The following is a 23,855-nucleotide window of genomic DNA, read 5'->3' as shown; positions in this document are numbered from 1 at the left end:
TTTCTAAACTTTCTCTTACTATGGTATCCGTGTGTGTGTCCGTGTGTGTCTGTGTGTGTGTGTGTGTGTGTGTGTATGTGTGTGTGTGTGCGTGCGTGCAAGGAGTGTGCATATGTGTGTGTATGTATGTGTATGTGTGTGTATGTGTATGTGTTTTGTGTTAGTGTGTGTTCTCTCTCCCTGTGTGTGTGGGGAGAGTATACGTGTATATATGTATGTGTATGTTAGTGTGTTGTGTGTATGTATGCGTTAATGTGCATTCCCTCTCCCATGTATGTCTGTAGTGTGTGTGTGTGTGTGTGTGTGTGTGTGTGTGTGGTGTGTATGTGTTAGTGTATGTTCCCTCTCCTCATTTTTGTGTGTAGGGTAAATGCATATGTACGTGTGTGTGGTGTATGTATGTGTGTTAGTATGTGCTCTTTCTCCGTGTGTGTATGTGTTTCTGTGTGCAGATCTGGAGGCCTTAAGTTAACATTGTTCTCATGTGTGTCCACCTTGCTGTTGAGACAGGGTCTCTCATTGGGACCTGGGTCATGTTAGATAAGATTGGCTGGCCCTTCAAGCCTATAGCAATAGTTACAAGCATGTGCAGTCATGCCTAAATTTTTATATGGGTTTTGGTACTATGCAGCAAATATTTAACCAACTGAGATAATAACCCCAGTCTGTCTCCTAAATCTGCACATATTGAACTTCTATTTGCTATTTCCCCATAAGCCAAGAGAACTTGGTTCCTAACAAATTCTACTGTTCGCTGTGCACAGCTCCCTCCTCCACTCAGCATGTCCTCACTGTTACTCACAGCGAGCCTTCCAGGTACTTAGTCATATCTGCCTGGAGAAACTCAATGATCCTTATCCGCATGCTGTGGTCGGGGCGCTTCTGCTCCACCAACATGCACTTGACATCATAGGGAAACTCCGGTAAGATGTAGGACTTAGTCCACTGTAATGCTTTATGCCTTGCTAGAACATGTTTTACATTTCTTCTGTAGAATAAAAACACAAAGAGTAAAATTTTGTTTCAAATCTATATGTAATATATTATTTCCCTATGCTCTGAAAATCTAGGCTATAAACCACTTCCCTAACACCTAAATAGACCATATAAATACTTCTCATCCTAGAAGAAATGCCATAATCACATAGGCTTTAAAATTAAGCATAATGTTGGAGAATATTACTCCATATATCTTGAAGAGCCAAGTTGTGATGCTTATCTAGAAATCAAAAGGAATACTTAACAGACAGAAAATGTAAACTGCAATTCTGCCGAGCAAGAGAAGCCAAATGCATTAGTTTTAGTTCCCAGTTAAGAAAAATCTTATCTACTCTGCTGCTATTTGTAGCAAAATACAAGATCACCTGATTCGGTTGGTCCTTGGCTATTTCAGTATGGGGAAGCTGGTCTCTACACTAAAATAAGGTTAAATGTTTTTACTCCAGTCATAGGAAGATACTACGCAAAGGGACAGACACTATAATGTTTTGTCAGTTATCTGCTGTGGCAGGCTGCAGGCAACCACGTGGAATGTGATAATGCTGATTAAAATCTGCTAAACATACATTTACTAAGATTAACTGGCTGTACCCTTGAAATTTGTGGATCTTAGGCCATATGAGCTAAGCATCAATAAGATGGTTTATAAAATTGAGCTTCAGACCCACACTGAAACCTTAAATCAGAGGTTGGTCCTTAGATATGCAAATGCGAAGAAGGCTCTAGCATAGCATTTAGAAGCTACCACTAATCAAAGGCAGTTGGGGGCTGTCAACCTAGCTCACTAACAGGATTAAATGAGCTGCAGGTGAGCGACAGTGGCCAGCAGAGTACAGGGCAAGAGAGACATGCCTACATGAGTCTCCGTAGGTCAGTTCTCTGGGCACAGCTGAAGCCATGCTTCCTTTAGTACCATAAGCCATGCTTTATCAGAATGCATGTGCATAGAAGGTGGGAACTGGGGAAGCAGAAGGCCTTTTTGTCTCTTTTTATGGTAATCTCTGGCGCATATCCTCCCTTTGGCATTCTCTGTACCCATGGAGAAAAATGTTCTGACTACACTAGGCATACCAAAAATTTCATACTGGACTCAATATAGCAACAAGCAACTCTGAGACATAAATTTCTACTTCAGCTCAAATTATTTCTCAGTAAGCTCCTCTCTCATTACATTCACCCACTCTGCCAACACGTATGCCAGCTGCCCTATACCGCCCCTCTCTCTTCCCATGATCTCAATTCTTCCATGGCCAGACTCCTTGTCTCTTACATACATAAACAGGGGTAGAGGGTGTGCAGATAAGTGTTGAGGACTAGTCTTTATGCTGTCCCCACAGTCTTAGAAGGCCGGTGATATAGGAGTCTTCAGTACAGCTCCACACCAACGGCTTTCTCCAGTAAATTTTTAGTGACAAACCCAGTCACAAACTCTCAGTGGCCTTCTAGTCTTGCTGTCACCTTTGCTCACTTCATTCCATCAACAGAGAGCTTCAGTATGCCAATGGTATCAAATAGAACTTAGTACAATTTTTCTTTTTTTAGCACCTATTTTTTTTCTGTTTCTTGTCCCCTTGTCCTCATTATGGTAGGGACTATAAGGCATGAAATTATTCTGTCAAATATTCAGACATGTGAGGCTGAAAAGATGGCTCAGCATTTGAGTACTGACTGCTGTTCCAGAAGTCCCGAGTTCAATTCCCAGCAACCACATGGTGGCTCACAACCATCTGTAACGGAATCTGATGGCCTTTGGTGTGTCTGAAGACAGCTACAGTATATATATATATATATATATATATATACACATACATATACATATACACATACACATACATATACATATACAGAATAAATAAATTAATTCTTTAAAAAATTCAGAATGCAGCATGACTCAGACAGGATCCACTGAAGATAATAGTCCCTCATGTTTCAATTAGACAGATTAAGCAAATCAAAGACACCAAAATTTTTCCTTTCTTTCCATTCAAGCAACACATTTTTGGTCTGAATATAACCTAAGCAATGCAAACAAACACTAGAGAAAATGACTATTATGCAAGAAAGAGGACTTTCAAACCCTAACAAATATATTCATAATGGGAAGTAGATAGCTGCAGCTACAGCTACTTTCCATCTATAAAATTATATGTAACGTCTTAAAAGATGTTAAAGTTACTCCCAGTGCTTTTAGCAACCTAGAGTTTAGCATAGCACCAGCAGGTTGTCCTGTACTAAGACTCCCAGGTTAAAAGGACACTAATATTTCTCTTTTGACTTTGAAGTTTGGACTCTCTGTCAAGCTTATCACCACACCAATAGCTCAATTTTCAATTCTGGGTATAAAATAACCCCCGAGCCATTTAAAATATGTTAATGTGATCCCAGCTTGACAGCATACTGCTTACTAACTGCTCAGTTCATACAGTGATAAAAATATATGGTCATAATAAAATTTACAATAAAGCCAGCAATTTGACAAATGACAGTATCATTGCTACAGTTTCAAATTTGTTTCAGATACTGACAAATAATAATTGTAGTATATGTTTATGAGATTAAAGTGATACTGTGGTATACCTATAGAATATTTAGACAATGTGGAATCATTGAGCAAGCAGATTGACCTATCCATCATCCCTATTTCTTATTGGTAATCTCACCTGCCCCACGGAAACATTACACTTTTAAATTTGCATCCGTTTTTTAAATGATGAGATGAGAGTTCCCATAAAAGACTCATTGGCTTTCTAACTTTGTCTAAGCGTGAGAAGAATGAAAACCCATTCAGCTATTCCCAAAAAGCAGACTACCTACACTTTAGTGGGGTTCACATAGGGTAATAATGCTATTTCAGTGCAGAACAGGCTCCACGGAGTATCAGCCTGCTAGGGAAAACCTTCACAGAAAATGCTGAGTATCTCTAGAGAGCAGAAGAGACTTAGCTGTTACATCAAGACAGGGATTCTTTCTTTGAGTGGGGCAGACACATCCCTCAGCAAGGTTGATGTACGATGCTTTTGTTTAAAAAAAATGAGAAAAGTGAATGGAAAAAATTTGCATCCAACTCCCCACTTAAACTCCAAGCAATGCATCCAGGCAGCGCTGTGCCTTGCTTTCAATCCTATTCACTTCCCCTCAATCCTTGCTTTGAGAATGCTCCTGTCACCAAGTCTCATTTTTTGAAGATTTATTTTTATTTATGGGTTATGTGTGTATCCATGCCCTGTGTGTGTGGATACACAAGAGGTTTCGGATTCTCTGGAGCTGGAATTACAAGTTTCGAACTACTCAATGGAGGAATTGGGGACCTAGTGTGGGTCCTCTGGAAAAGCGGCAAGCGCTGTTAACTGCTAAGCATTTGTCCATACCCCAATACTCGCTCTGTTTTCCCACCTATTGTCAACAGTTTGACACGGTTTACCTCTCTTTTCATGCATCTGAAATAATTTATCATCTTAAAAAAAGGAACTTGACTCTCGTTTTAGATTAAAGCCCGCATTTATCTTGGCTTTGATCATAGATTCCTCTTCTCCCTAGATTCCATATATTGAACCCATGTGACATGACTGTGTTCAGAGTCAGGCCCTGTGCAAGGATCTTGAGCTAGATGAGGCACAGGAGGTTGAGTGAGACTCATTATTCTCTTATGAAGAGATACTAGAAGTGCATCTTCTTTCTCAAGGTCATGTGAGGAAGTAAAGAGAAGGTGGATCTCTTAGTTAAGGTCACCACTGCTGTCATGAAACTGTATAACCAAAATCAACTTGGGGAGCAAAGGGTTTTATTTGGCTGACATATACAGAATCAGGGTCTATGGAGGGAAGCCAGGGCAAGAACTCAAACAGTGTAGGAATCTGGAGGCAGGAGGTGATGCAGAGGCCATGGCAGGGGGGCCGCTTACTGGTTTGCTTCTCATAGTTTGTTCAGCCTGCTTTCTAATAGAATCCAAATCCACCAGCCAAAGGTAACATTATCCAAAATGGGCTAGGTTCTCCAACATCAGTCACTAAGTTAAAAAATGTTCTCCAGGTTTGTCTACTTACAGCCTGATCATCTGGAGGCATTTCCTCTACTGAGGCTCCCTCCCCGCATATGGCCATAGCTGTGTCAAGTTGACATAAACCTAGCCAACACAATGGCCGTTCGTAGAGCACGAATTGGTTCTTATCAGAGAATGAACTGGTCACCACTCTGACCTGAAATCTGAGACTCTAAAATCAGAATATAAATGTGTGCTGCACAAGCTACTCCGCCTGTGATAACTGATGTGGCTAACACAATGTCCGATTTCATGTTACATTTACCATATACTTTCCTCTTAGAAAAGCCTTGACTTCTTTCATCTTTACTCCCCATCTCCAGTTGTCATGAAATTCTCCCATGTTGCATCTCTTGTATCATCTACTTCTCACGGTGGTGGTTTATGCTGCCACATTAATCGGGGTTTTGATTGTATAACTTCAAGTATCTACTAGCAGAGATCTGTGTTTAAAATAGCAAGGTATGACCCTTACAAAAACATCTGGAATGCCTCACTCCAGGGTGAAGGAAAGAGATGCTAATTTATCTATTTAACTTTAACTCCCACTTCCAAGCTTAGCTTAAGCCTCTCCTCAGGTGGATGCTCTTCCCCACTCTGGTAGCCCTACTGTGTGCTTCCTTACCCCAATTAACAACCCTACCTGCTCTAGAACCCACCCTGTGGACTTGGGAATATTCTTTCCTATCTTGATGTCTGTACTGTATATCAGAACTCCTTGCAAATTAGGATTTTAAAAATTATTCTTTTCTTTTCTAGGTCAACAGGGAATATTGCCCTGAGAGCTGAGAAAGGACCCCATCACTGAAGACCAGGCCCCTGGGTTGTAACAAGAGCCTGAAAAGTAAGAACTGTGATTTTTGTGACCTCTCAGTTCATCTCACAGGGACTCACAGCTAAGTTAAATTTTGTGTGTGTGTGTGTGTGTGTGTGTGTGTGTGTGTGTGGTCCCATTCTTTCTCTACATATTGCTGTGGAAAAGGAGATACAGAAAAAAGTTCTCTCCTTATTGGCTCAAATGTAAGAATGAAAGTCAATCCATTTTATATATTTTACTTCATTTTCCCTGTGTGCAAAGCCAAGTTTTTGTGGCCAGAGGCTGCAGTAACATTCTGCCCTCACTGTGTGGAATGGATTGTGATAGCTATGTTCCAGAAAGATCTAGGAATGTGTGAAGGAAAGAAATGTTAAACATAAGATGATGTAAAAACTGGGCATGATTTTTGCAAGCCTGTAAACCTGGAACTTGGGAGACAAAGATAGAGGGGAGTAAGGCATCTTTTCTTGCAGAGCAGGTTTGAGGGCAGCCTGGACTACACGAGGCTCTGCCTCCAAACAAACAAACAAACAAATAAACAAACAAAACTCTGACATTACAGATAGAAACTCTTCTAGAAACTTGTGGCTAAACACACAAAATTCACATCTTTCCAAAAGCATGTTTCCATTGTATTAGAACAGCCCACACCCAACAAGGGAGCCACTGACTACTAACCCACCAGAATGCCAACGACAAAAAGTGTCACCACCACCAGAGGCAGCACTAATACGACTTCCCAGAGAGGAAGGGAGACAAAGTTCATACTCCCCAGGGACTGAATGGAATGACCAGATCCCACAGGCTGCTCTGATCTGAAAAGCCCTCATGCCTGTTGAAAACCCCAAGGGCTTTCAAAGTGACTACAACTTCGTAAATATGGGGTGAGACTGAATACTGCCCACCTGGAGCCAACCGTTCTTAGCTAAGTCTCCTTCACAGTCATTTGTTTCAAACTTCTCTGTCTGCCTTAACATCTGTGTGACTATTAAGTAAAGCCTTTGGAATGCATTATTAAACTTAGCAGACCACACTAGCTTCCAACAGCCCTTAAAGACAAGACAGTTACGACACCTAAAACCTACAGATGAGATTATCTTGCTCTGTGTAGCCCAGCTAGCTGTATTTCTTTGTTCTGTTATTAAAATTTCCATAACATCTTCCACATATCACTCAGAGTAACTTGGATTTGTGCTCTAGGCTATAGTTACTCACGCTGGCTCTGAATTAGCTACCGTTTGTTTATTTGTCAATTTATTTATTCTTAGTTTTGAGATGGAGTTGGTGCACGGTCTCTCTGAGTAGCTCCAGTTAGCCCATAACTCACTGTGTAGCCCAGCAGGATACAAGGTCAACGAAGCAGATGTCACTTCCTGCTGCTTCTTCAACGCTTCCAACAATACCTAGCATGCAACAAGCACTCAGAAACATTGGCATATTGGAGGGTTAACTGATGGTTTAATCCTGACTTAGGTCAGCAGTCTTAAGTATTTTCTATTTAATGGAAATAGCAGATATTACACAAAGAATTATAGGTTTATCGGGTAAATTTATTTTTTATCTACAAGCTCCCTCATAGTTGTTATTATATGATTTTACACTGGAAGTTTTTCACCATGAAAAAAGTAGCCTTACTCCCTGCTAATAGGTCTCAAACAAAGACCTTTGGGTAGGAGAGCCACCTGTGGATGTGCTCTCTGATGCCCTTGTAATGTTTTCAAGGTCTGACTATGAGGTCTGGAAGCTTCTCCCTTCCTCTCTTTGGCCCATAGGACTCCTTGTCCTGCTTTCTGCCATCACTCTCAGACCTTCCAGTGTTAAGTTGCCTTTTTTGTCCCAGATCCTGAGTCCCAGGAGGCCTGGCTGCCCAAGCATCCTGGTGTAACCTTGCTCTTCCACCTGGAATCACAACCTGTGAGAGCTGAGACCAGAATCTCATTAGACCCACTGTTTGCTAGATAATATAAAAGATACGTGAATCTTATGACTGCCATCTGTATGCCAGGTCCTAAGAACTTTTCATACAACACACCATTTACCATTCTATTCATTTTACAGATGACTTCAGGCTCACTTATTCCGGGAAACATCTCACTCAACTGTTAAGTGACAAAGCCAGGCTTCAAAACTGAGCTCTCAATTATTTGCTTGTCCCGGTCCCCAGCCTTACTAACCCTGCCATCTCAGGGTTAACATGCTAATATAATACTTACATTTACCCCTCTCTCAGCTCATAGGTCTTGCAGAGCTGTGTGTGAACCACCTGGTATGACAGAGGGCCTCAAGACCTGCTCTCTAACTACAAGGGTCTCCTGCAAGCCTTTTCAGTCTTCTAATCTGGTCACACAGATTTGACCCAATGGAAAACACACACACACACACACACACACACACACACACACACACACACAGAAAGTACATAAAGAAAGTACTTGTTCTCTTAAATAGTGAACATTTGTTGACACTACACAGGGATGACTAGTCTCTGGTACTCACCTCCCATGACTCTTGGACAACAGAGCCAAGGACAGAAGCATATAGGAGCTGAGAATGCTAATCACAAGACTGAGACATAGCATGGTGGTAGTGCTCACGTAGCATGTATGAGGCCCTGGTTTTATTCACCAGCATTGCTGAGAAGTCTCACTGCACATCTGATCAGAACCTGTGCTAGAAACTCTAACCAGGCTGGCATGCTTTATTGACCCCTCCCTTATTACATTCTGGGGTAGAACGCATACACAGCTGTGTTGCTGTCTCTTGTCTGAGATACCCGCATGATAACAACTATAACTAATATATCAGAAATGTTGATATTTGCGTGGCAGAGTAGATGCAGAAGCTCCTTCTAGTCCATCACACAGCAGTAGCCAGACCACGAGAAAAGTCATTAAAACAATCTCTAAATATGCTTGAAACCATGACTAACTTGTAATTATGCCCCAAGGCAGAAGCAGAGCGTCTGCCCATGTCTTTAAAGTTCAAGTAGAGAGTCTTTAAAGCAACATGTGGGAGACCTCGGTTTATCCGATCCCCTGTCTTATTGGGCACTGCAAGAGATTTGGGGTAGATTTTAAAAAAGAAAGAATACCACTGCAGAAGAAACCATTTCTAGCACATCACTAGCACATGATGCCGATGTCTCCTAATGGTCTTTGCACATAGAAAGGTATTTAAACCATTCAGTAACTGGCACAGGATCACCCACCTGTCACCCACGAGACGTCTGCTGCACCAGACTGCCACAGTGTCCCACTCCCTGGGATATACATCTGATTTAATTACAACCACAGACTTCCCCAGAGACAAAGCCAGGAGAGACTGAAGCCTCTCAAGGTCAGCTCTCATGTGCAGAGAGTCTCCGTGGAAAACACAAGGGAAAAGCAGGGGAGTACCCCCAAGATTGTCAGGTGCCTCAGTGGGACCTGGTGGCAAGTACTATGTGCTTAGCTACGACGGACACCACTGAGGCCTCACGGGTGCCATGTGGTGTTACATTCCAGGAAGTCACAGACATAATTCTGGGGAGGCAAGTAGAAGGGAACCGAGCCCTCAAATTAGCACTTGCTCTGTAACCTGTTCCTACCTCTTGAAATCAGTTGACTTCATGAAAGTCCAGTGGGTAAGTACTTTTGAATGTATTGCCTGTAATAAGTTAATGGGAAATAAACCCAGAAGTGGTTTGGAAGGATCAGCATATTTGGTACTGAATGCTTCAAAAGGTCTAAAAACCAAGTTATTGCTATTCAAACATATATCATGTCTTCCAGAAGTCTATTGCCTTTCTTCGGTTCACAGTCATCAGCTCAATTTTGAAAGTCTGATTGGATTTTAAGGTGCCAGAGGCTAAGATAAATTCTGTTTATAAAATAAAAGGATCCAGTCACCGTCTCTATGGTTGTTATAGTCTGAGGAGGGACTATAGACTTTAATAAACCAAGGTCATTGTCTACTTTTGTAAGCAGGGTACAAATTACAGAGAAGGTACTGCTTATAGAAAGACTGAACCTAGATGGTCTGTCTGTCACTGGATGGGGCTAACCAATTTTAAAGCAGCAGTTCTCAACATGTGGATCAAGACCCCTTGGGTTGCCCAATGACCCTTTCACAGGGGTCACTTAACATCATGGAAAAACATAGATGTTTACATTATAGTCCCTAACTGTAGCAAAATTGCAGTTATGAAGTAGCAATGAAAATAATTTTATGGTTGGGGGTCACGACAACATGAAGAACTGTATTAAAGGGTTGACGCATTAGGAAAATTGAGAGCTACTGTTTTAAAGCATGGGCAGGTTTTAGTCAGGTAGGCATATGATGGGACTGTACGGACTAACACAAAGGACATATAAGAGGCCCTTGACACATAACTATCAAGTGTCTAGAATAGCAGAAGGACAGAAGGAAAGGATAGAGGATAACTTTAACTTTTTCCTTTTGCATGGCTGGCTGGTATTATCACTGTCTGCGATGAAGCATGAGGTGAAGGCATCTTCTCTCCTACCCAGTCTTTAAGACCACAGTGGCCTTATCTTGTCTCACGGAGCCAATTGCCTAGAAGGAATCTGTTAGTTTTCCTTCCCAGCTACATGAGTGAAACAATATTGAATAACTGGGTCAGATGGCACTGGAGATCTAACCTATTTTCAGAGAGAATTTCTTTGGAGTTTGCTGGGTGAGGCAGTGCAGAGGGAACTCAGCATCTCTAACTGGCGGAACAGTGCCTCCTCCTAAGGAAAAGCAAGGGAAGGAGGCAGGCAGGGGCACAGGAAAGGAGGAAAGCATGGAACCAGGCCCTCAGAGCTCGGGGAATTTAAGGATTCTGCCTCAGATTTTGTTGGTTGTTTTGCTTATAATAAGCCTGTTTTGTCTTTAATTTTCATGGACTTTTGCTTCTTACATTCAAGCGTATATGAATATGTGTGTGTGTTCATGTATACACATGTGTGCACGAGCATGTGTATGTACGTGTATATAACACACACACACACACACACACACACACAATTTGAGGTTCCTTTCTAGAGAGAGGTAATAGGTGATCTAATACATAAGCCCCTGGACAAATGTTGTGGGCATGTATATTCTGGTTTCTAAGCCTTTCTGTCCCCTTAAATTCTAAAGCAGTCTTGCTTTGACAAAGGCATACATATACAAACATAGACACACACAGATGCACACAGACACACACACACAGTCACAGACACACAGAGACACATACAAACACAACACACATACACATATACAGACATAGCCAAACAGATGCATAAAGACACACATAGGCACACACACACACACACACACACACACACACACACACACTGGTTGGTTGTTTTGAATATTTCCTCCATACCTGAAATGTTTTACTCTGCAGGGACTCTTCCCATGCATGGTGGATGCATGGACTCCCTGAACTGGGAGACTATAATAGGCTAGAGAAAGATGCTGAAGTATCTATTACCTGCTACCCCTCTTCAGTTTTGTCTGAACACTGAATTCCTACATGTGGTTCTCCAGGTCCATAGTTTGTTCTTTTTTCCCCTTATGATGCAATGGAACCCAGACACTGAAGTATCACAGTGTCAGGTCCAGGGTAGGACACTTGAGAAACTGCTTAGGAAAACAGTTTCTCTCTCTGCAATAGTCGAGTTAAAGCTGCCCATAAACTAGAAGGCAAAACCAAAGACTGTACTCCATTCAAGCTCTACAGGACATTATTTTCAGATTAGTTTGGTTAGATTATGATGGATGAATATACTTTTCCCCACCTAAGAATAACTACCTGAAAGAAATGTTTAACATCATCAAAACTTTTTTGTCAATTCAACATTGGTACTTTACTCAGCATCTCCATCACTTGATAGAAGCTTACCTTTTAGGACAACAAAAAAAGTTTTAAATTACAGTATATTTAAGCACACAAAGTCTCATAAAAATAAAGACAAACATCACTCGACTTTAAAATATTATAAAGTTGGTGTCTCACCTCTGCTTCAATACTCTTTGATCAATGAGTCTATTGTCAAGGACGGCTGGATACAAAGATGTCTGGTCCCCGTGGCTGGTGGGACTAGGGTTTTGTTCGTGCCTGGAACAAAGAGCCGTGTAATAGTCATGGGATGTTAAATAGAAGCAATAACCATTGATCTCACAATGTTTGAAGGGGAAGCTTCAACCCATCTTCATCCTATCCAAGCTCACATGAAACTCATGGCTAAGAACACTGCAAAGAAGATCCTGTGCCTCACCTCACACAATGAGGCTGATGTCAGTTCACCGTACTGCCTTCATCCATCTGTCAGAGGGTGTGTGTGTGTGTGTGTGTGTGTGTGTGTGCAGAAGTCAACCTCAGATGTCAGTCCTCGTGAACTATCCACCTTGTCTTATTATGATCTGGGGCTTGCTGATTTTCTAAGCTGGCAGGACAGCAGGCCCCAAGAGTCTGCCTTTCTCCATCTCCAATCCAACACTTGTCACTACACCTGCCCTTTCATGTGGGTGCTGTGTAATGAACTCATATTCTCAATTTTCACAACTGAGCCATCTCTTCACAACTGAGCCAGCTCTCAATCTGATATATTGTCTGGCATATTTTTGAATGCTGTTGAGGTGAAACTTTCTTTTGTTAAGTAGAGTCTGTGTTTCTCAGCTAATAGTCTACCAAGAGTCATTCAATAGTCATTCCATGGTATGTATTCATGTCTGACTATTATCATTCTCAACTGACAACATACTTTTCAAGTGACAATATCCTTGGCAAATATAACCAGTAAGCAAGTTGTGATTTCATACCAAATTACTTTCACCTAAAAACAAGACTACACTAACCCTTAAAGTCGAACGTGCTAGCTAGAGCAAGGAACCTAACATTCACAAATCTCTGGGCTACCAGAATGCCTAGTCTTGGCTACAGTTGAAACTACTTGTCATAACCTTGTTTTAAAAAATTGCATAATTGACAGAGGACTGTGTTGGTCTGTTAAAGGGAGGGCAGATTCGCCCCAAGATTGTGGTGTTTCATGATGTGAATTCAAGCAGTTCAGAGTTCAGAGGCTTTCTTGATACGCAGATGAAGAAACAAAACTTCCAAACATTGAACAGAATGAATCTAAGTCAGCCAATAAAACCAAGAATGAAGTCCTAGCTCTTGGCAGTCCAACAACTTCTAGTGTGCTACAGAGCAGAGAAGTGGATTGATGGCCTGCCAGGGTTTTTTTTTTTTTTTTATTTTTGATTTTGTTTTGGTTTTTTTTTCTGAGCTATGCCCAAGGCAAGATCAAGATTCCAGTCAACTGGGGAGGGACTTCCAGCTCACCCAAATGTTCTTGGAAGTGACACTGCAGTCCCTTTGAAGCTCACCCCTCCCTTTCTCTAGAGAGCATTAAAAGGTTACAGTGAGAACTTCACACAAATGTCACAGACCCAATACCCTGCTTCAACCAGGGTCATAAAGAAAGAACTCCTTCAAATAAATCACTTGGAAGAATTTCCGCTTTGACTTCCTTTGTAACTATTGTTATTATTTTTTAAAGACAACATTTATCTCTGTACCTTAGACCAGCTTCAACCTCATAGCAATCCTTCTGCCTCGACCTTTTAACTGCTGGGGTTACAAGCTAACCCCATCCACATCTTTAGCCCTTCATGGCTACCAAATAATCCAAGTACACCAAGTAGAAATTAAATTACTTAAGCCAAGTCTCTCTGATGTTATATTGTTTATCAAAAAAGAAAGAAATACTTATACTTATAGGCCTAATTTCAGAAAAGGAAAAAAAATAAAATGATACCATTCAATATCACATTTTACAAAAAGAAAAAAAAAAGAATGGTGATTGGTTAATAGCAAATATTTAACCTTAAAAGTTATGACCAGTCTCAGGTGTGGAAATAGTAAATCAGAGTGCCTGAAAGAATCTTGATGCATGGATTTGTAAAACATTTTAATTGATGAAGCTCGTTACCATTCCTTTCCATTCCGGAGTTAAGAGATTAAAAGCAAACTAACAAACATAGCCACCCTCCAACTTGAGAGCTTCTTTGTGACACTGTGAATGTTCTGAATGATGTCTCGGTGTTTCTGTCACAGTGGTCTTTACTTTATGATCAGTTTTCAAAGAAGTATGAAACTCAGTTGTGACAAAGGTGTTAGCAATTGCTATTGTGAAAGGCCTTTGAGAAAAGTATGAATTAGTTACCACAGGGAGACCTATGCAAATAAACACACAAATGAACAAATAGTTTGGGACATGGCAAAGGACCAGCCACAGGTCCTTGTAGTAGCCCAGTTACATCATACATGCAGTTTCTACACCTAACGCATTCGTTCTACTGTGGGCTCCAGATCACGTAGCATAGGAACTTCGTGCCTGCAGGATTGCCTTAACAGCCACTGTCGGTTTTTAAAGAATAGTGGAAAGAAAAACAACAAATTCTGACTCAATTCTTCATACATGCTGGTCAAATATTAGAAGTCCTGTGCATACCATCTAACTGAAATTTGTCCACAGTTTTAAAAGCTTTGATTCTTTGACACAAGGCAATAGCCGTGCATAAACAGGGACCAAAAACCTAGCCCGTTCTCTGGTGTACTCACTCAGGGGCCGCTTGTGCCGGGGTCAGCGTGGATGTATCTGCGGGGCCTCCCGTAGGCTTCAGCTCTTGATTGCCCTGCTTGTATTTCTTAATGAAGTCCATCAGAACAGCCTGGTGTCCAATTTTCTTTACCAGTTGCTGTACCATCCGATCATTAAGGGCCAGGAGTGTGGCCCCACTGACTTCTTCCTCTGGGAAAAAAGAAAATTAACTTTCATATCACTTTCCAGGAAAACATGGGCACAGAAAGAAGATAAAACTAGTTCTGGTTTTAAAACGATTATCTAAGCTTGAGATGGCAGTCACTGCATTATCTGTCAGGGCTCTAATACAGCATAGTTCCAAACTGAAGCCTGCTGCTAAGAAATCACCAGACCGCAAGTCCCAATAAAAACTGCGTTTGTTTGTTTGCATATTAATACCCCTTTTCCAGGCCAATTTTTACAGTCAACAGAAATAGAAGTCTTTCGGGGAAGCTATTTTTATAATACCTCCTACTTGCTATTTAACACTGGCACATCCCATACTGTATAGAACACGAGTGATTATGTAAGACAAAAGAAACACACAAAGTCTATGTCAAAGGTAACTTCCAAGAGTTTGCAATCATCTGGAAATAACACTCTCTTCAGAGGATGCTAGGTAAACTGGAAACTGCCTCAGTCTGTGGGAAAGAGATGAAGTTCCTCATCAGAACAGCTCCTTATCCACAAACAGGCAGACCCTAGGCAAGAAAAGCAGCTTTCACAACAGAGCGCACCCGCACGACTGCATGGCTCAAATAAAATCCACACAAAGTATACAAACAACTTACCTTGAAACCTGGGGACTAGCTCACCTAAGTTTTTTTCCACCAACCATTTGCAGACCTGATCAACTGACCACGTTTCCATTGCTGGATTCTTGTCAATACACCTGTAGAATAAAAAGTGGGGATAGCTTGCCTGCTTGCCTGTCTCCCTCCCTTCCTTCCTTCCTTCCTTCCTTCCTTCCTTCCTTCCTTCCTTCCTTCCTTCCTCCCTCTCTGATTATTAGTCTTTGATTAGATTTTTAAACAGTCAGCTTTCTCTCCTCTGCTAAACTCCTTTCAATACATGGCTTTAAAAAGAAAATGTTTCTACAATGCAACATGTAAAAGTTGCTAATAAATCAAATTGTTGCTTAAAGGTGGATTTTAGCCTATTTCTCAGTCTCATTTCTTCACCTTCTCCTACTTGATTTCCGCAGGCATCCGTCAGCTTCAATAGCAGACAGCCGGCACATACAATGGTACCCAATGCTGTACCATTAACACCCAGGTTTCTTCACAAAGAACAGAAAGGTGTGAAATCATCAGGAAGTGGTTGACATTTACAGAGGGGTGGGCAGGGGAGAAAGGGAGGAAGGATCAGATAAAAGTCTGACTGAGAGACGTAAGTAAACCAGGATGCCTTAACCCCTTGCTTCTCCCAACTAAGAGAGAGATGACCCACTGTCCTCACAGCTCTGGGCCAGCAGCAAACTCTTTTCTCAGGGGAAACTAGCCTCATGTGCCATTCTCCTGTCGTTCCAATGTTACTCCTACATACTGGAGTATGCTCTCAAACAGTACCAAACACTATTGTAACACATCTATCTGTCTGTCTATCTATCTATCTATCTATCTATCTATCTATCTATCTATCTATAGCTTTATCGGTTATAACATATATGTATATACACATATATGTATATACAAATATGTATAATATACACACATATGCATATTTATACATATATATGTATATATGCATATATATACATGTGTATACATATATGAAGATATAGAAATATGAGGATACATACACATGGGTATGCATATATCTTTATATATCTATATCTATGTAGTTAGTTGTGCAGGTCAAGTTAGGACATACCTGAAGATGTTAGTGTTGTCAAAGTGAAAGAAGCAAACACAGATTTTGCATGGATCACTCTTAACTACCCCCACTAACTTTGCACCAACAGACCAGTCTACCATCTTCCATAAATTTGTAATTTCCTCGAGGAAGCTTTTTTTCTGCATTTATAATTCAACCCAGGAGACTTCTAAGGAATTGATAGAAACAAAGTCAAAAACAGTCTTAAATTATTTTAACCCTTCAACATTATTTTCAACATTGACTTTTATTCCAGATGATTTATCATTTTTCTGTATGATACCTGCTATTTTGTAAAGACAAAGTGAGAAGGTTCCCTTGGTGGAATTGGAATATAGATGTGTTTGTGTGTGTGTGTGTGTGTGTGTGTGTGTGTGTGTGTGAGAACATCTTTGTAGTTTTTAATTTTGTGTTTTTAACTAAATTATAGTTACCAACATCAGAAAAATAATCCCCAGTAGGAAGAAAAAAAGATGTACCCAACATTCAAGAAAACCTGACAATAACAGCCTTCAAAAGCAGTTTCCTAGAAAACAAGAAACTTCAAAGTAATGGGCCACACACTCCTAAGTATCCACAAACACTGACTGGAAAAACTGAAAACAAGGGTTAAATACAGAGGAACACCTTTAGAATTTCAACAGTGGATTTAATTTGCTTCAACAAACAGTAGCCACAAAGCTCCTCCCCAGGCTAAGCAGCAATTGCAGGGTGTGAAAAGTCATTATTTGCAAGACTCTGGTGTAAATTAAAAATCACACCTTTCTGTCACACTTCTGGCTTCCTTGTGAAGAGTAAGAGTTAGAAAAAATTGAAGAGAGAGAGAGAGAGAGAGAGAGAGAGAGAGAGAGAGAACACATCTTAAACACCAAGGTTAGACAATATGCAGAGTAGGAAGACCTGCCCTGCAGTCAGCCACTGAGAGAAGAAAGGAAATCAGAAAGAAAAATAGCAGTTGGAAGCATAGGATCTTTTTTTCAGTTGAGGAAGGCTTTCTCCAATTTGCCTTTGGTAAAAACACAATAATTATCCGATAATGAGCTTGGACAAACATAAGAAAATAAAAACTTGTAGTTTTTCACTCTACACTTTCTGAATATTAAATGAAATACTGTTGCTGCCTAGTCAGTTCAGCATTACCACAAAGGGAAAAGCACTCCTCCATTCAATGAGGAAAATAAATATTTCAAGTAGCTTCTTGTTGAGGTTCTGTAACCTTGAAAATATGTCCAAATACTTTGCACAATAGCAAGAAAATAACAAAGGAGAATTAGTACCATGTGTGAGCACACCAGCCAACAACTCTAAGTGGATTAAGTTTTGCTTCCATGAAATAAATTTGTATTAAATATTAAAGGGGTAGGTCCATCTAATTAAAGCCACACAGAGAAAAGACTTGAGGTAAAGCACCTTACATAGGAGGGAATTTTATTTAATAAATTTGTTAAACTCCAAGGGAGATAATAGGGTAGACTGCTGTGCACATGATTTAGAATTTCTAATATAACACAAAAGGATTAACCACAAAGGAACAGTTATTTATAATTTAATAAAATATTAAAATATTCTCTCTCTCTCTCTCTCTTTCTGTTTCCACTTTTTATTCCCTGCAGTTTAAAAGCAGACAAGAAGACTCCTAGGACCTTTGCTGACAGCATGTGGGCTCACCTGGACCAGTCCCTCATCCCAACATGCATAGAGCTTCTATCTTTATAGACAGAACAAGCCATGGAGCAGAAGTATCCAGTGTCTAGACCGCTGTGTAGAGTTAGCAGTCTTAGTGGCATCTGAGGTGATAACATTGTGGTATTCAGTGGGCATCAGCTTTGTATCTATAATGACCCATTATTTATCCCACCCATCACTAGACAGGATGGATGCAAACTGGAATAATCAAGTAGAATACCTTGCTTACTTTAGTTATCAAGATGTTTGCTGCAGATAGCCCAGATCTGGGTGAGTGAATGTCCAAATATCTGCAGCCTTACCAGGAAAAAAAAATAAGTCATAGGTTACCAGAGCAAGACAGAGGCAATCAGGGTGGGCAGCAATGTTGGGAAACACCAGGCTGCTGGATTTTCCCTTTGCGCCTGGGAAGAAAAGCATCTTGAGCTGGAATGTGGTGACAGATGTAGTTTAAACAGTGGAGGGACTGAGAAAGGTGGGGTCTCTGTAAGTAAGTGGGTGCTGCTTCTGAAATGGGAACCACATGGCAGGCAGTATTTTTTGAAGCTCTGAGCTGAGTTTGTAGATAGGGCTTAAGCTCACGAGTGCTATTGATTGATTGGGTGTTCCATGCTTTCAAAAGATTATTCAGGCAGCAAAGTCAGAAAAGCTGCAAGAAAGGATTCTTTCTTGAAGTAAATGTTGCATGAGATTATTATTATTATTATTATTATTATTAATAATAATAATTACTGTGTGTATGTGTATGCATATTAGTAAAAAATATATAGCTTTTTTATGTAATCATATTTTTAAAGTATGTAAGAACTAGGTTTTTACAGGCACTGATATAAGCATCACGTTTCTTTCATCTTTTGAAAGCTCAGATTTTGTTTTAAATACTAGAATTCTTCAGGGGAATAACATTTCCATTTTTTTCCCCATTAGTTTTTGCCAGAAAAACATCAGCAACTACAGAGCTGGCAGATCCCGAATAAGACACATGCACTCAATGATGCTGCCCATGAGGCCTAGGAACTGGCTGATTTTGGACACCTAAGACTGTGCGGTTGAAGGGGTCGGTGAGACTGGTAGGCAGAAGCTCACTTGTATAGTCTGCACAAGATGCTGGGCTAAATTTCCAGCATGCCCACCCAAAAGTTTACAGTGAGTAAACTGTATGATTACAAATTACGATTGTCTTGATTTTGTAAATGACTCCATCTTCGATCTTTTGCTCCAGGAAGTTTATTTCAGAGGGATCCATAATCTACCACTCCAGTGAAACCGAGGAAGAGGAGAAAGAGTAAACACAACAGTAGTTACTGAATTTTACATTTTTATTATTGTGTGTGCACCGTGGGAGCAATGGGGAATGAGCCCATGCTGCAGTGTGCTGCGGAGGTCACAGAACAACTGTGTGAAGTGGGTCTCTCCTTTCACATTTACATGGATTCAGGATTGATCTCACATTGGTGGCCTCATCCTTAACTATTATATTTGCTGAGAAGCAGTCTGAGGATTTTAATTAAAATAGTAAATTAGAGCTGCCATGCACAGAGTTGCCAGTCTTTCTTATTCCCATGAGTCCAGTATTTCAAGGACACCTGGCTCACTTGTCCTCTTAATCAAACTTGTTTCATGCTTGCTTCTGGTTACTTTATGGTCAGAACTCAGGAATCAGGGATCTCCGAAGAAATCTACCTGGCTCTTGCCAGAAAGGGTAACTTCAAACTGCTGTTATAACTGTCAGTTCTTGCAGAATTCATTTATAAATTCCAAATAAAATTAGTGTTTTAATTTCTACAATTCTAGTACACATTAATAAAAAAGAAGTGGTTCTCCTCCCACACCCTCTCCCCCTCCCCCCTATGAGCTGATCCTATGCCACAGGACCCAGAGCTGATCCTGTGCAACAGCTCTCCATACCCAAATACCACTGGGAGAGAGCTGGTCTCCCAGGAGTATTGACACACCTGTGAGCACAGGTAAGACCACTACTTCTGCTAAAATTCCTAGCCCAAGAGGGACCCTCCCAGAGCCATAGTGACCAGGAACTAAGGAAGAGCCAGGGACAGGATACTTCTGGTTTATGTCTGAACTCCAGAGCCTACCATGTGCCACAGTTCTCCATACACCAATACCTCCCTGAGAGTACTGGTCTCCCAGGAGTACTGACACAAAAACTTACAGAACAGAAAAACAACCAGTCACAGACAGCAAGAACAGCTAACACCAGAAATAGCCAGAGGGCAAGAGGCAAGGGCAAGAACATAAACAACAGAAACCAAGACTACTGCATCACTGGAACCCAGTTCTCCCACCACAGCAAGCCCTGGATACCCCTACACACCAGAAATGTGATTTAAAAATCATATTTCGTAATAATGATGCAGGACTTTAAGAAGGACATAATACAAGAGAACACAGGTAAACAGGTAGAAGCCCTTAAAGAGGAAAAAAAAATCCCTTAAAGAATTACAGGAAAACACAACCAAACAGGTGAACAAATTGAAAAAAAAAAAAAAACAAAAAACAAAAAACAAAAACCTTCCAGGATATAAAGACGGAAATAGAAACAATAAAGAAATCACAAAGGGAGACAACCCTTGAGATAGAAAACCTAAGAAAGAGATCGGGAGTCATAGATACAAGCATCACAACGGAATACAAGAGATAGAAGAGAGAATCTCAGGAGCAGAAGATACTATAGAAAACATTGTCAAAGAAAATGCAAAATGCACAAAGCTCCTAACCCAAAACATTCAGGAAATCCAGAACACAATGAGAAGACCAAACCTAAGGATAATAGGTATAGAAGACAGCAAAGATTCTCAACTTAAAGGGCCAATAAATATCTTCAACAAAATTATAGAAGAAAACTTCCCTAACTTAAAAAAAGAGATGCCCATAACCATACAAGAAGCCTACAGAACTACAAATAGATTGTTCCAAAAAAGAAATTCCTCCTGTCACATAATAGTCAAAACCGCAAATGCATGAAACAAAGAAAGAATATTAAAAGCATTAAGGGAAAAAGGTCAAGTGATATATAAAGACAGACTTATCAGAATTACACCAGACTTCTCACCAGAGGCTATGATAGCTAGAAGAGGCTGGGCAGATGTCATACAGACCATAAGAAAACACAAATGCCAGCCCAGTCTACTATACCCAGCAAAACTCTCAATTACCAGATATGGAGGAACCAATATATTCCACAACAAAACCAAATTTACAAAAAAACCTTTCCACAAATCCAGTCCCACAAAGCATAATAGATGGGAAAACACCAACACAAGGAGGTTTCGAAACTACACCCTAGAAAAAGCAAGACCCAAAAGAAGATGGCCACACAAACATAATTCCACCTCTAACAACGAAATAACATAAAGAATCAATAACTATTTTTTAATATCTCTTAACATCAATGGACTCAATTCCCCAATAAAAAGACATAGACTAACAAACTGGATACATAAACAGGACCCAGCATTTTACTACATACAGGAAATGCACCTCAGTGACAAAGACAGACACTACCTCAGAGTAAAAGGCTGGAAAAAAATTTCCAGGCAAATGGTCCCAAGAAACAAGCTGAAGTAGCCATTTTTTAAAAAACAAGATCGCTTTTTAAAATAAAATTTATTTATTTCATGTATGTGAGTACACTGTAGCTGTCTTCAGACAGACCAGAAGAAGGCATCAAATCCCCATTAAAGATGGTTATGACTCACCATGTGGCTGTTGGGAATTGGAATAGCAGTCAGTGCTCTTAACCACTGAACCAACTCTCCAGCCCTGGAGTAGCCATTCTAATATCGAATAAAATGTACTTTTAACCAAAAGTTATCAAAAAAGATAAGGAAGGATGTTTCATACTCATCAAAGGTAAAATCTACCAAGATGAACTCTCATTTCTGAACATCTATGCTCCAAATGCAAGGAAGGCTCCCACATTCATAAAAGAAACTTTATTAAAGCCCAAAGTATACATTTTACCTCACACAATAATAGTGGGAGTCTTCAACACCCCATTCTCAGCAATGGACAGATCATGGAAACAGGAAGTAAACAGAGATACAGTGGAACTAACAGAAGTTATGGACCAAATGGATTTAACAGATATCTGAGAACATTTTATCCTAAAACAAAAGGATATACATACCTTCTTCTCAGCACCCCATGGTACCTTCTCCAAAATTGACCATATAATTGGTCACAAAACAGGCCTCAACAGATACAAGAAGATTGAAATAATCCCATGCATCCTATCATATCACCAAGGACTAGGTCTGGTCTTTAATAACAACAAAAACAACAGAAAGCCCACATACACATGGAAGCTGAACTACGTCCTAATCAATGATAACTTGGTCAAGGAACAAATAAAGAAAGAAATTAAAGACTTCTTAGAATTTAATGAAAATAAAGGCATAGCATACCCAAACTTATGGGACACAATGAAAGCAGTGCTAAGAGAAAAACTCATAGATCTGAGTACCTCCAAAAAGGAAAGTGGAGAGAGCATACACTAGCAGCTTAACAGCACATATGAAAGCTCTAGAACAAAAAGAAGCTAATATACCTAAGAGGAGTAGATGGCAGGAAATAATCAAACTCAGGGCTGAAGTCAAAAAAAGTATAAACAAAAAGAACTATACAAAGAATCAACAAAACCAGGATCTGGTTCTTTCAGAAAATCAACAATATAGATAAACCCTTAACCAGCTAACTAGAGGGCACAGAGACAGTATCCAAATCAACCAAATGAGAAATGAAAAGGGAGATACAAGAGAAACTGAGGCAAGGCTGGAATGCAGCTGGCTTTGGAACACATGGAGAGGGAGGAGGGAGACAGAGGCCAGAAGGAGAGAGGAGAGAGGAGAGAGGAGAGAGGAGAGAGAGAGAGAGAGAGAGAGAGAGTCTTTTTATAGCAAGCCAGGCTATATTCCTGACTGTTGCTAGGTAAATTTTGCAGAGCCTAGAAGAAATGCTAACATGTTAAAGTCCGTAAAGCCAACAAAAAGATAAATATGCCAAATGTTAAAAAATAAGAATATACAATTTATGAATTAAATTTTAAATCTAAAATATATCATGTCCTTTGAAATAAAAAGTTAATTTTTGTTCTGCTTGAGAGTAAGTGCAGTTCAGGTTCTGAGTGAATCCTGGCTTGTTAGGGAAGTAGAGATTGGTAGAGCTTTTCTGTCATGTTATTTCTGTTTTATGAGTGAAAATCCGAAAACTTTCAAAAAGATTCATGTAAATTCTGTAGCTTATGAAAGGATATTTGTCTTTGAATTCTAATCTAATTTAAAAGGCTTTCCATACCCCCTCAAAATTTCAAAACATTTCCACTCTGTGACACCCACTTAACATTATATAACATATATATATATGTATATATATATGTATGTTTATATATATACATATATATGTGCATATATATATACAGACACCAGGCTGTGTGCCATAGCCCATGTGAATTAGCCCCTGGATGGAATAGTATGTACATCTCAAGTACTTTGAAGAAGCGTAACCTGGAGAAGCAGCCAACAGCAATCCATCTGAAATAACATGACCCAATCTTATGACAAGAATAAAGTCAAAGTATGACAACACCCTGAGCTCTGCTACTCTTGCCCTGGAATAGGTTCCTCCCGTCAGATTGCTTACTCCGGGGTACCAAGATCCATGCACCAGGACAGAAGAACTTAGAGCAGTGGTTCTCAACCTGTGGGTCGCGACCCGTCAGGAGGTTAGCCACCCTTTTCATGAAGATCTTCTAAGACCATCAAAACCCGCAAATATTAACATTATGATTCACAGCAGGGGAGAG

General features: G+C 40.2%; 1 protein-coding gene across 10 annotated transcripts in view; it reads right to left on the bottom strand.

Annotated features, from left to right (window-relative positions):
* The window catches only part of Samd3 (sterile alpha motif domain containing 3), a 43,301-nt gene extending 27,448 nt beyond the window's left edge, over positions 1 to 15,853 (bottom strand). For 2 of the 10 annotated variants that reach the window (NM_001115154.1, NM_001013766.2), the window contains exons 1-5: positions 15,655 to 15,762; positions 15,265 to 15,365; positions 14,452 to 14,641; positions 11,842 to 11,943; positions 803 to 988 (exon numbers count right to left, since the gene is read on the bottom strand). In NM_001115154.1, coding sequence (NP_001108626.1) covers positions 803 to 988; positions 11,842 to 11,943; positions 14,452 to 14,641; positions 15,265 to 15,343 — 557 coding nt within the window. In that variant the 5' untranslated portion in view covers positions 15,344 to 15,365; positions 15,655 to 15,762. The other 8 variants (XM_030245093.1, XM_006512743.3, XM_006512742.3 and 5 more) reach the window with 8 other exon arrangements.
* Between the last annotated feature and the right edge of the window lie 8,002 nt (positions 15,854 to 23,855).

Source organism: Mus musculus, chromosome 10 (assembly GCF_000001635.26).
Source record: "Mus musculus strain C57BL/6J chromosome 10, GRCm38.p6 C57BL/6J".
Lineage (NCBI taxonomy): Eukaryota > Metazoa > Chordata > Mammalia > Rodentia > Muridae > Mus > Mus musculus.
The sequence above is the reverse complement of the archived record's forward strand: the minus strand, read 5'-3'. Positions and strand labels throughout refer to the sequence as shown.